Source organism: Neolamprologus multifasciatus, chromosome 22, assembly GCF_963576455.1.
Source record: "Neolamprologus multifasciatus chromosome 22, fNeoMul1.2, whole genome shotgun sequence".
NCBI lineage: Eukaryota > Metazoa > Chordata > Actinopteri > Cichliformes > Cichlidae > Neolamprologus > Neolamprologus multifasciatus.
In genome coordinates this window covers 13,334,184-13,348,758 of record NC_140459.1, presented here as the reverse complement: position 1 = coordinate 13,348,758, position 14,575 = coordinate 13,334,184, and the positions used below count along the sequence as shown (strand labels likewise).

At 38.4% G+C, this 14,575-nt stretch overlaps 1 protein-coding gene across 1 annotated transcript; it reads right to left on the bottom strand.

Moving 5' to 3' along the window:
• Nucleotides 1-87: 87 nt before the first annotated feature.
• Nucleotides 88-3,597, bottom strand: atp5if1a (ATP synthase inhibitory factor subunit 1a). The gene is made up of 3 exons (XM_085147579.1): nt 3,414-3,597; nt 459-571; nt 88-377 (listed from the first exon to the last, which is right to left on the bottom strand). The coding sequence occupies exons 1-3, from the start codon at nt 3,483-3,485 to the stop codon at nt 236-238; spliced, it is 327 nt and encodes a 108-aa protein (XP_085003705.1). The 5' UTR covers nt 3,486-3,597; the 3' UTR covers nt 88-235.
• Between the last annotated feature and the right edge of the window lie 10,978 nt (nt 3,598-14,575).

The window sequence follows — 14,575 nt, the reverse complement described above, 5'->3', positions numbered from 1 at the left end:
AGCCTGCTTTTTCTAATAAACAAATCAAAGCTCAAAGTAAAAAAAAAAAGAAAGTTAGGCAATAAAGGAGAGGCAATTAATTCTGGATACATGTGAAAATGAATCATTTTATTTTATTGTTTTTGAAGTTATAGCGTTAGCATGACCTCAGCTTTACATAAGCTGGACAAACATCAATGCCTAATAACCATTAACCTAATGATACGTCTGGACTCCTAAAGAGAAATAACAAGGTTCAGTCGTCATGTTTGAGCTTCCTGATTTTGCCCTTGTGGCGATCAATCTCCTTCTGTAGACGCTCAATCTCCTTTTTGTGGTGGTCAATCTCCTCCGTATGATGCTTCCTTAGTGCTTCCATCTGCTCCTTCTCCTTCTGCCTACAAGCGGAAAAAACAAAAATAAAAGTTAATGGGTGAAAGTGTTGTGGGGAAAAAATAAAAATCCCAGGGAGTATTTACCTGAAGTATCGCTCCTCTTCCGCTACTTCTCTCTTTCCAAATGCACCTCCGGCCTCTCTCACAGAGCCTCCTCCACCACCACCTTTCCCAGCTCCCTTGCCCAACTCACCAAGCTAGAAGAAAAAACAAAACAAAATACATCACAAAGTGCAAGTGCTATTATGTTAGGACCAACATTTCAGTAAACCAAGACAAGTGCATTTATTTTCCATCTGACCCACAAGTATACGCTCATCCATCACAAGTTAAAATCTTGACACATTGGAGATGGTGGCACTGACAAAATGACAGAAGGCTCAGCTGAAGATGTAAAGATCTTCACTGGGATGACCAGATTGGACAAGTTTAGAAATGAGTACATCAGACACGCAGCTCAGGTCGAGCAGTTGGAGATAAAGTTAGGGAAGCAAAGCTGAGATGGCTTGTACATGTGTAAAGGAAGGATAGTGGATATATTGGATAAAGGCTGTTGAAGATAGAGCTGGCAGGCAGAGGGAAAAGAGGAAGATGTCAGAGAAGGGTCATGAATATAATAAAGAAGAAGATGCTTAGGGATGGGGTGAGATGAGCTGGAGACAATCGATCCGCTGTGACAACCTCTAAAGGAGGCAGCTGGATGTTGTAGTAGAAGAAGAAAGTGTGCCAGGCAGCAGCAGCTCATACTGAGGCTGTATCCCAATTCAGGGTCTGAATTTTTTTTGCCGAAAAAAAAAAAACGGCGAATGAGGGGCGCCCGAAGAGTAAACTTTAAGTAAGTACTGAATAGTATGTCACTTATTTATGTGCAAATGTTTAATAATGAAGAACATTAAAACATTACTGTTGGCCAAATGTCGGCAAAGTTATGTGACATTAGTGACGTTTGTACTAACTTGGTTTTAAAGCCTTTACTTTAAAATATACGCCGTTCAATAGCTGACCTTAATCTTACAGAGAATGATCAAAGCTCATGTAGAAACAAACAAACAAATGAACAAAAGATTTTCTCCTTCATTTCTGTCAAACAAAGCTGTATGAAACGTTTCCAGCTGTTAGTATCATGGTTGCTAGGCAACCTGGGCAGCGCGACGGAGGCTAGACCGTCCCATTTCACAAGCCTCGCACTCGCGGTCTTTGAGTACGCGGCCCTTGTGGACCGTTAAGACTGCGTACTTTAAGGCTGCAGACCCTGAATTGGGATACAGCCTGAGTGTACAGAATGTGGAATAGACTACAGCAGGGGTAGGTAACTCAAGGCCTCGAGTGCCGGTGTCCTGCAGGTTTTAGATTGCACCCTGGCTTAACACACCTGAATCAAATGATTAGTTCATTACCAGGCCTCTGGAGAACTTCAAGAAATGCTGAGGAGTCATTTAGCCCTTTAAATCAGCTGTGATGGATCATGGACACATCTAAAACCTCCAGGACACCGGCACTCGAGGCCTGGAGCTGCCTACCACATTTCAGCAGTTTTGCACATAAATGCTGGTGATTTCAGGTATTTACACAACTAAAGAGGGGATAAAATATTTCTTTTATCCTGTTCATAAGAACAGCGTTACAATTAATGTCACATACTTAGTCTATATAGCCATAAACCAACTGACATGTCGCAAAAAAGTGAGTCAGTAAAGTGTTTAGTGGTAAATAAAACTGCACATACATCTTTTTGCGTGTTTTTCATTGCAGCCATGAGGGATCTTCTGCTGTCTCTATTTGCAAACATCACTGTTTGCTTTTTCCACCAATTAAGTCGCATTTTTTTTTCTTGCCTGTCCCTGGGGGTTTTTTTGCCATCAGAATTATTGTCTAAAGACAAAGAAAGATGCCCAACGGATTTACTTTACCAAATTGACCATCCCAGCCTTGCCGTAATGGTCTATTTGATTCATCTTTTATTGTTTATTTTATTTATTTATTTATTTTATTTTCACTTGCTAGATATGGGACAGACTTGAATGAGGAAAAAGAAAAGGGAGAAAGGAAGAGGGGGGAAAAACAGTGGAGAAGAGGAACGGGGATAAAGGGTAAAAAAACAAAAACCAACTAAATAAGCAGACAAAAAAAAAGAATACATATATATCAATCACCTGGCTCACCTGTTGAGAAAGAAAAAAGAAAACAAGCAGAAGAAAACGAAAGAAATACAATAAACAACATCACGATGATATATGGGAATATAACAGTAAATACTAAATATTAAACATTATTGTGCAGCACGTAAGATCGACAGTGCACAGTGTGCTTTGAGGTAGGAGCCAAAAAGGGTGTTGTTTGTGTGTGTGAGCACCCGTGTGTACACCTGTGAGCAGGGACACGTTTGTTTTTAAAAGGTTCCTTCATGTAATGATCTGTTAGAATGTAATGATCTGCTAGAACTTAACCGTGATCTTTTTGACCTTTGACCATTTTCATTGGAGTCTGAATAAGGTGTGCCAACCTTCAACTGAAATGACACAGTAAGGTTAGATTTTTCACTTCTTTCACGGACTCCTTTCAGCAACAATGTATATTTGAAACAATGAATAAAGCTTAATTTAATAAAAATTTCCTTCCAAGATAAAGAGCTTGCCACATTTCAGCAGTTTTGCACATAAATGCTGGTGATTTCAGGTATTTACACAACTAAAGAGGGGATAAAATATTTCTTTTATCCTGTTCATAAGAACAGCGTTACAATTAATGTCACATACTTAGTCTATATAGCCATAAACCAACTGACATGTCGCAAAAAAGTGAGTCAGTAAAGTGTTTAGGGGTAAATAAAACTGCACATACATCTTTTTGCGTGTTTTTCATTGCAGCCATGAGGGATCTTCTGCTGTCTCTATTTGCAAACATCACTGTTTGCTTTTTCCACCAATTAAGTCGCATTTTTGACTACCTGGCTTCCTCGCGAGCCTTTTACCGATATGGCAGACATTAGCGAGCTAGCTGCTAACGTCCAAAACTGTCACCAAACCCACCAAAGTTTACCTGATCAGATGCCATTCTGATCTGAGAGGCGACGCATCTCCTCAGGTTTGCCCCCAGAAGAAGTCTGGCCATTGCCACTCAAATAACAGTTAAAACAACTGCACCAAAACAGAGAAAAGTTTAGTGCGACTAGTTGTCCTTTTAGCACAAAATGCGGAAATTTGAAGTAAACGCCTTGTATGGGCGTGGAGTAAACCGCTTGTGGCACATGCGCGCTTGCTGCTGCCACCACCCGGCGAGGGGGAGAAGTGCAGTAGTTACGTCCATATGGCTCCATCTTAAATTTCGTATTTCAGCTTGTTTCAGCACTTTCAGGTGATTTTTTTTTTTTAGCTCTTCAGTCAAGAAGTCATGTGCATAAGATCTAAGAAACAAATCGCGTGCATACACATTAAATGTAATTTCAAGTGTGTCAGTCCAGTTTCTCAAATGCCTCACACCACAACATTTCTGATTTGTCTGGACGTAATCCCAGGTGATAGGAATTGCAGAAAAGTTTAAAATGTCAAATCCTTACTGAAAATAATTTTCTAAAAATAAATGAATCTAAAAAAATAAAAAAAAAGAGACATTTGAAATTCCAATATCTAGACATCTAGATGACCTTGAGCCCGATCCTTCATATTTTTAAGGATATATATCTTTTATCTATATATATCTATTGCTCTCTGGATATGGACTTATGGAGTGTAGCTGACGTTAACCAAAATGATGGATGCCTAAATTTCCTAAAATATCTGGATGTTTGCTATCTGACAGAGGCCTGTAGAAAACACCATCTTGCAGGTAGGGGACTGATATTCTATTTACAGCTGAGATGACCAAATCCCAACAAATTAATGTGGGACAAACACAGTGGTGCACGTTACTACTGCTGAGACTTTTTGGTAACTTGTAACATCCACTAATTGGCAAAATATTATGCAGGCTAACATACGTCTGAATAAAAATAAAAAGTTTTTCCTTTTACACTCACTGAGTAAGAGCCAGGCTTTAGAATAGTGTCCTGTGCAGCAAGTGAAAATGTAGGATGTGATCTGAAAATGTGGGACAGGAGTGCCAACACTGTGCAGTCCCACTTAAAGAGGGACACCTAATCGCCCTATTTACAGCTTCTCATATACAAAGCACATAACACTCAACAATCCAAGTCAACTGGATTGTTTCACAGATTATTAATTATCATGGTATCATGCACAAAAATCCAAATTAAGCTAGTATTTTCTGTATATCTATATATTAAATTTTGTGATGGTGTCCTTTCTCATTTCCTTGATATTTATCTACATCAGCCAAAGATGATTTTGAAAACAGAACAAAGTCTTTTATTTCAGTTCAAGTTTTTTTCTGGCCAAGAAGAGAGGATGTGTGCTGGATGCCTCAGCACAACATAACTGCAAAAACAAGCAGAGACGCAGAAATAAGCAGAACCTAATTAAAAGATGAGAGAAAAAAACATGATAAATTACAATTTATTTATTGAGGAACGGGATCTGCTAGGGATTTGACAAGGAACTAATGGGATCACAGTGGGGTTTATAGTGAACATCTTGTCAGGTTTTATCCTCACATTTGAAAGGAGAAAGTTGCCGGTTTCCAAAAAGAATACAACTGAACATCAAATTGTTAAGCATACATGGCCAAGCCAGAAAACTCTTGGAAAAATTATTGGGTGACACTGGAGAGTTAGTTGAAATGAAAAGCATTTTTGGCAGAAAGATGAATTCTGCTTTCCAAGATAAGAACCTTACTCCAACTGTGAAACGTGGTGGTGTATATATACATAACTTGGACCTGTTTTGCTATTACTGACAAACCCGTGACGTCCAAATTATACCAGTAAATTCTAAAGGAAATATTCCAGGCCACAGTTTCAAGAGAAAGTGGGTCATGCAGCAAGACAAAGACAGTCTGCACATGAATTTGCCTACAAGAGAATGATCAGAGAAGAATGAACTCAGTGTTCTGGTTATTATCCAATGGATACACTAGGAGGCAGTGGATACGCATCTTAGCAGAAAATGCAAGTATATGTAACCCAAGCCAAGATTAATTGCTGTAATAAAAATATACTGGAGATATGCAGTTAATGCACAGAGGGTAGAAGAAAACTGTTTCATTGTACTTGGCAGAAAGATTAAAACAATTTGGAATAAGATTAGAGGGCAAAAAAGAGATTTAAAATGAAATTCAACAAGGCCTAAAGCTATGCATAATTGATTTGTATTCAGAAGGACACAATAATACTAAAAATGAACAATTATTAATAAGTGTCTTTTTTTTTTCAAAATGCTGGCAGCTATTCTGGAAAACAAAACATAACAAAAACCCCATAGACTAAATTTGCATACTGAATAGAACAAATCATGTCAAACGTTTGATTAGAAAGAACACGCTGAAAACAAAAGGTCTGGGACCTTTAAAAAAATTGGGGGATGATGTTGGTTTGTTTTTGTTGTATTTTATGAATTCCTCGCTGAGTTAGCTTTTTTCGATGGCAAATATTTAGACACATATACTGCTGCACAAAACCAGGTAGTGTCAGATTTACTGATTTTTCTCTTCACATATATATAATGGTGAATTATTTTGAAGTTTATTTTTTAAGAATTAATCATAAGCTTTGATATGAGAAGGAAGAACATTGACTGCTGGGTGCAGGAGGTGATGACTGTCTGAGATTACAGTCAAACAGAAGTCAGACTGGCTTAATTTGATGTTTGGCATACTCTCATGTGTTATAGGAGAGCTTGTGAAAAGAAATACATTACCAGTTACACAGAAAACTGCACTTTGAACTTTGTTGGTGGATAAATTTCCCCGTTCTTGTAAAAGCTGACCTCACAGGAGGTCAGCTTTGAGAGGTGGCTGCGATTTAGCGGGCAGAGCAGGTCATCTACTAAATCAGAGGTTTGGCGGTTTGATCCTTGGCTGCTCCAGTTTGCATGTCGAAGTATCCTTGGGGCAAGATACTGAATCCCTGGCTGCTCCCGGTGCATTCATGGGAGTGTGAATGTGTGTGTGAATGGGTGAATGAGACATGTTGTATAAACTGCTCTAAGTGCTCAAGCTGAGCAGAAAAGTGCTTCATAAGAACCAGTCCATTTACTCTATGTTACCATCTTTTGGACAATTTTGAGAGTGCATTTATATACATAGGGACAGTTCTTATGAAACTGAATAATGCAGCCTAAGCAAGTTTTCTAGTTACCCAACACAATTTGAATTTTCCATACAATGACATGAACTGTTTACGCTTGTAATTGTAGTTACACTGAACCTAGGCTGCAGTTGGTTTGTGCCCCTCAAAAGCTGAGGACTGTTTGTCACCGGAAATTCATTCCCCCTTCAACCAAGCCAAGAATTCCGATTCAGTTTCACTCAGTCTATTTACGCAAACATAATAAATTCTTTCCTGGACTCAAGTCTAACGCACATAAGTGGGAAAACATATCATATACTGTGAAAGACTGAATTTACGGTCTGATGCAGTTATGTGTTTTGCAACAATATAAAATATCGACAGCGAGTCCTCATCTCTCAAGTGCTGGATGAGACACACGGCAGGACAAAGGGAAGCTTTGCACAGCAAGGATAGGTTGTAGGTGTTTAGTACAGATGAGTCATAATGGAGTCCCATTGATGAAGAGGCCCCGCTCACCACCTCACCCCACCCGACAATGCTCATCGCAGCACTGAGTAGTGTAAGCTCAGCATCCCTGACACTTTCATCATCTGAATCCAGCAGAGTTGAGGGTCAATGAGCAAGTGTTGGCATGGTGCTTTTGCAATGACGTGTTGCTTCCTGTGAAACCGTTAAGTTCAGTGATGACCATGAGGATGTGGAAGTGCTTGAGAAAAGAGAAAAACATGCAGACCTGTTGAGACACTTTATTCTGTGAAACAGCCTTGGTCTGCAAATATGGAGGACTGGGCAAAGGGGATCGTTTTGCTTTTCCAGGTTAGATCCGACAATTAAGTGACATACTTTTCAATATTATTACGCTTCAGAATCAGTAACAGGATGTGCACGGCTGAGGTAGTAATGCCCTTCCAACGAATGGTGGCAGTATGCGCTCATATAAATGGAGAGGATCTGCTGTCTGTTGCAATGAATATACAATAAGCTACTGTTCATATATTTAGTTAGTTAATTAAATAGTTATTGATGCTTTACATTTTAGGGCACAACACCACAATGACATTTATTTACTCAAACAACAATGCACACACACACACACACACACACACACACACACATGCACACATGCACACCACCAACTAATTAAAACATGACTATATAAATATGGCAATGCTTTAAAGTCTCTCAGGGGAATGAGTTTCTCAAACTTTAAGCTGAGCTGCAGCTCCTCCCATTATTAAGGCTCATATATATACTGAACACACGACAGTCACACAAACAATCTCATCTACTCTTGCAGTCCACCATGATAAGTGTTACTTTCATTTTATTCAAGTGAAGATAGAAACTGAGTGAATATTTCTGTGCAGCAGTGATCATCATTGCACACAAGACACAAAGAAGTGACTAATTCTGTTAGACATAACATGTAGCACATCCATAACCACATAATTTTCGATATATTAGACATAAATAACTTTAATATGCATAACAGATTAATGTAAAATTGCCCAAATTGTGTCTGATTTCATTTTATGTGCAAGAGAAAAATGTCAGCTGCTGTGCTGAATCAAATTGAACTTTGAGGGCTGCTTATGTGTGCGGATGTGCACATATGTCTATATATGGGCTTCCGGTCCACAGGATGCAAAGCAGCCGGTTACCTGAATCCTTTCACTGCTGTTCACCTCCTCGGCTCAAGTGTTGCCATAGGAAATTGTATCCTGGCAACAGCACTAACCCGAGCAAAGACAAAGTAAGGTCATGCAGAAGACAAGATGTGGCACAATGTTGCTGCATGATCAGTCTCTTTTCATACCCTCTGCATCGATGGACATTTATTTCAATTTTGTCACGATATCCGTTTAGCATGTTTGCAGTTTTTTAATTTTGCATAACATTTCATGAGAATTCACAACACCTTTGCATTTAACAGCCTTTCTGGTGCAGGGCTTATTACAAAATCTCATGTTTGGATATCATATATGTCCTGTTTGGCAGTGCATCAATAATTTCACCAAACAGCACTTTAATTAGAAATTCATTCACACCTCTGGGGAAAAGTTTTGTTGAGATAATAGGGCTTCTTTGGCATGCTTCTGAACTACAAGACCCACGAGTACCCTGCATTTCCCTTAAATGCCCACTGACCTTGGCAGATTTAATTAAAAAAAAAAAAACCCTTTAAAATGTAGATTCATTATCTGACATCATGTGAAACTTATATTTTGTTAAAGTATTCTTAAGGTTATCTGAATTACCTGTAGTGTGCCTGTATCAATATTAGTGTATGCAGTTAGGCTTTGCTAAATGACTATTATATTGCTGCATAATCATACCTCTATTCCGAGGAACTGTAAGCTTTGATATTCTGTAAAAATAATCCCCGACAAATTCTGCACAAGAACTCAGACTTATTAGTTTCCTTCGAGTGCATTGAGCTTAGCTATTGCACAGGGGCTACTGATGCAGAAACCCCTTGTTTCTAATAGCCCTCATGAACTGCCTGGATGCAGACACTGTTGCCATGGTGACCACCAGGACTGATAAAGGGGTCGAGGTTCTTTGTGTGATGTACATTCAAGGTCTTTTGGCAAAGCAGAGTTGCAGACACTAACTACCAGAATTAGCGTTGAATTAGCGGCACAAACTCTTTTCAACCACTGTTGCACCATTAACAAACAATTGAGAGGTTTGTAGTCTCTATTTACACATTCAGTCTTGAATAAAAGGCAGAAACAGCATTAGATCTCTCTAAAACATACAACATTGCAACATTAAAAAGCTCTTCAAGGCATTACTTAGGGGGCCTTTTACACTTTTTAAAAAATTGTCATGTCTCTATATGTTTGCACTTTATATTCCAGAAGAGTATATTCTAGTCAGAATATATTATAACGGTAATAATATGTAAATAGCAAGTTATTACCACTTAATTACACAAGTAATGCTTTAGTAATATCTTGTTTCAGCAGTAGTTTTAGCTGGGTTATATTACACTGACATTCATGTAATTGGGTAATGAGAAACTGGAGCTGGTATTGTGGAAACATCTTATTACAGAGACTAGAAGACACTGTATTAAAGAAAAAATGCAGTGCAATCTGATATATTCTGATTTGTTCATGTAAACAGGGAGCCCTCTTCACATGTGAAATTTAGTCATGGAGTCCCACAAGGCTCTATCCTGGGATCGATGCTATTTTCATTATACATGCTCCCCTTAGGCAACATTAATTTAAAATATTTGGATGCATTTTTATAGCTATGCAGATGACAGCCAGCTTTGTCAATGTATGAAGCTAAATGACACAAGTCAATTTGTTTAGCATGCGTTAAGGCCTGGATGTCCCATAATTTTCTTCTCCTACATTCAGACAAACAAATATTATTATATTTGGTCCACAAAATCTTGAAAACATGAGAAAACTTGGAGTCATTTTTTATCAGTATATTTCCTTCAACATGGCAATTAAACAAATATGCAGGACTGCCTTCTCGTATCTGCGAAATATTTCTAAAATTAGAAACAGAGTGATGTTGAAAAACTAGTTGAAGCATTCATTATTTCTAGGCTGGACTACTGTAATTTATTTGATCCAGAATGCAGTGAGAGTGCTGATAGGGACTGGAAAGGCATCCCGTACTTCTCCAATATTAGCTTTTCCTCATTGACCCCTTTTAACTTCAGTGTTGAACTTAAACATTTTTCTTGAATGATCAAACTCCATCTTATCTTAAAGACCATATCGCCCCAATAGAGCACTTCGTCTAGGACTGCTGGCTTACTTGTGGTTCTTAAAAGTAAAATATCAAGCAGAGCCTTCAGCTTTCATCCCTTAGATCAGCTTTAAATGTTTCCTTTGTGATTAAGCGCATATTTAGAGCTTAATCAGGTGACCCATATCTTGTTGTGACACACCAAAATCACCAAGATTCCTTTTAATATCAGTCAATACCTGTAGGTGCAATTAGCATGACTAAAATATATATCTTCTCATCACAAAGGAGTACCAGTGCCTTTCCACAGTCTAGCTGAGTAGCCTGGTCAATATTCACTGTAATATTTAAGCTCTCTTTCCACCAGTCCCAAAGACATTCATTATCCTCATTAGTTGGCCCTGGGGTTGGCACACCATCTGAAAGTAGCAATAGCCCACCATGAAGCCACTCTCAAGAGAATGGTGGCATTTAGCTATGACGCACGAGCCAGCTGTAATCCACCACACCTGGACTTTTGCCATTAAGCAGTAAAGGAACCACATGGGAGGTAGGCATATTTTAATGCACAGTGATCCTTTATCAACCCTAATCAGAGTGGAAAGTAAAAGAAAGAGAGAAAGTATGTGTGTGTGTGTGTGTGTGAGAGAGAAATGCAGATGTGTGCATGTGTTTGTATGGGCAGGTTGAAGTGCTTATTTGAGGTCAGTGGGAGACCATAATAATATCAACCTCTACAGCACTTCTCCTCATGCTGGCTCTCTTTGCTGATTTCCTGAGTGGTATGGGATTGCTTCAAATATGCATTTATATTCAAGAGAAATTCTGCTATCAGAAGCAGAAAAACCCAACAGTTTAAGCGTCTCAGAGTCAAGCTTTTGGATCAGTTACGCTCTGGATAACACGAGTGTCATTTGAGCTGAAGGACATGCTGTGCCACAGCTGAAAACAATGGATGTAGCTAATCTTCTGAGCAGAGTTTTTGTTCCCCACTAATGACTTAAAACTGCCACAGATTTTGTAACAAACAGCATGACACAGTGCGTTTAAACTATCAGAATCATTGCTGAAATCTGATTTCTTCTATCTATCAGTTTATATTGTAAATACTGAGATACATAATACATATTTAGACAATGAATTATGGAAATATAAAGCCCATATTCTAAATTAAAGATACAGATTAACAAAGGAACTCAATATACAAACGTCCAACGAAACTGAACATTCAGTATTTTCTGCAGAAATGTAGAAAACCGATCCAACACGGTGTCTATTATAATAACAGTTTCTGCTCATATGACATGATTTTATTACTAGGCAGAGTTTGCTTAATTTTGCCAGATCTCAAATTATAATTTGGAATACCACAATACATCTAACAATTTACTGTGGAGGATGCAGGTGTTTCCACACCTGCAGAAATGACATTACATTACATAATGTTACACAGACGTGAAGCTAATGTTCTTCTCAGGCTGAATGAGCAGGTGCAATTTGACTGTCTTGCTCTACAATATGTTGACAGGTTGAGGAAGCACTAATTGAAAGACACTGACTGGCTCCAGGGATTAATCCAACTGTTCAATGAGTCCAACTGTGAAGTGGTTTATGTAATTACTGTTTCTGTACAGTGTCTCAGATAAAATGTCACCTTTTAAGGTCATGCAAATGACAGTTATGCCAATAGTGGCATCAATATTAGGCACAGGTATTAAAGCCTTTCTTTAGTTTTGGTGTTGCCATCAGTGTTTGTTATGCAGGGTATTGATTATCCACTTGTTATTGGTGTAATCTTACCCTGCCCGGAGTGTGCAAAACTATTTATTTAGAATTTTCTAATGGAAATTGAAAATGGGTTTAGCGATTTATTGAAACACACCTGGAAATAAAGTACAACCCCAATTCCAAAGACGTTGGGACGTTGTGTAAATAAAAACAGGATGCAATTATTTGCAAACCTCTTCAACCTATATTCAATTCAATACACTACAAAGACAAGATATTAGTATTAAAGGGATATCTCCAAAAGGCTCAGTCAATCACAAGCAAGGATGGGCTGAGGTTCACCACTTTGTGAAAAACTGTGTGGTCAAATAGTCCAGCACTTTAAGAACAGCGTTTCTAAACGTACAATTGCAAGGAATCTAGGGATTTCATCATCTACTGTCCATAATATCATCAAAAGATTCAGAGAATCTGGAGAAATCCCTGGACATAAGCAGCAAGGCCGAATAACAACACCAGATGCCTGTGACCTTCAATCTCTCATTGGGCACTGCATTAAAAACCAACATCATTCTGTAAAGGATATTACCACGGCGGCTCAGGAATTCTTCAAAAAAACATTTTCAGTTAACATAGTTTGGCTCTACATCTATAGTGCAAGTTAAAACTCTACCATTCAAAGCAAAAGCCGTATATCATCAATACCCAGAAACGCCACTAGCTTCTCTGGGCCCAAGCTCATGTGAGATGGACTGATGTAAAGTGGAAAAGTGTGCTGTTGTCTGACAAGTCCACATTTCAAATTGTTTTTGGAAATCATGGATGTTGTGTCCTGCGGGCCAAAAAGGAAAAAAAACATCCAGATTGTTATCAGCGCAAGTTCAAAAGGCAGCATCTGTGATGGTACGGGGGTGTGTTAGTGCCCATGGCATGGGTGGCTTGCACATCTGTGAAGGCACCATTAATGCTGAAAGGTACGTACAGGTTTTGGAGCAACATATACTGCCATCCAAGCGATGTCTTTTTCAGGGACGTCCCTGTTTATGTCAGCAGGACAATGCAAAACCACATTTTGCATGTGCTACAACAGCCTGGCTTCGTAGTAAAAGAGTGTGGGTACTAGAGTAGCCTGCCTTCACTCCAGACCTGTCTCACATTGAAAATGTGTGACGCATTATGAAGTGCCAAATACGACAATGGAGACCCTGGACTGTTGAGCAACTGCAGTTGTACATCAAGCAGGAATGGGAAAAAATTCCACCTCCACAGCTTCAACAATTAGTGTCATCAGTTCTCAAACACTTATTGAGTGTTGTTAAAAGGAAAGATGATATAACACAGTGGTAAACATGCCCCTGTCCCAGCTTCTTTGGAATGTGTTACAGGCATCAAATTCAAAATGAGTGAAGATTTACAAAAAACAAAGTTTATCAGTTTGAACAGTAGATATCTTGTCTTTGTAGTGTCTTCACTTGAATATAGGTTGAAAAGGATTTGCAAATTATTGTATTCTGTTTTGATTTACATTTTACACAACGTCCCAACTTCATTGGAATTGGGGTTGTATAATATGGCCTATAAAGGCAACAACAGAATTTGTACTATTCTAACAAGCTTGAAATAGCTGCTAATAGTTGGTGTAGCCAATTTTATTCTTCAACGCAGACTGAACTCTCTTAGGCAAGCTCTATTATAATTTATTTAAGTAATCTTCATGATTGTTCTCCAGGCTTCTTGAAGGATATTCAAAGCTCTTTTTTGGATATTGGCTATTTATTTTGTTCTCTGTCAAAATGATCCCTCACTGAGATTTGGGCTCTGGCGAGGCAAATCTTTCAGTGATAGTTTTACATTGTGTGCTTTTCTATCCATGCATGCTTTTACTGCACTGGCGGTGTATTTGGAATCATTGTTATACTGAAAAATGAAGAATGAAGTGAATTAGACACTTTACAGATGGCATTGCAGGGTTATCATGATGGTAATTTTGTAAAGATGTTCAACTGTGTTTTGGCTCTAGACACTATTTTATCTCTCTCCTCTGTACACAGTGACAACAACTTGAACCAAAGAAGATCCCCGCCCCCACTCCCCCAGATATGCTGAGTCTTCAGCTAATAGCTCTTTGGGTATCCTCTTGTTGATGCCAAAATGTTATGCCTGTGTTATCTTTTTTTTGCAGATTTAACTAAAAACATATAATTGTGGTGGGGTGGATGCTTGCTAGTATAGCTGTCTATTAAGTCTATGTAAACAGACCTCTTTTATGGCAGCAGAAAAAACCCCAAAAACAAACATAAGCATAATAATAATAATGGCTGAGCTCCATTAAGTAGCACAGTAAACGTTCACAGAGAACCAGCACACATAAAAGCAGCAGAGTGCAGCAATTGTTAATATACCTGGTGATGAGTCAAAATATCTGTTTGTGACTAACATATGTGCACGGATAATAATTTGAAACATTTTAAATTAACTTTCAAACTGAATTACAGGGAAAAGACAAGAAAAAGATAATCAAGCTCATAGATCTTTTACTTCCTCAAGCTTAATAAAGATATTAACTGGAAAA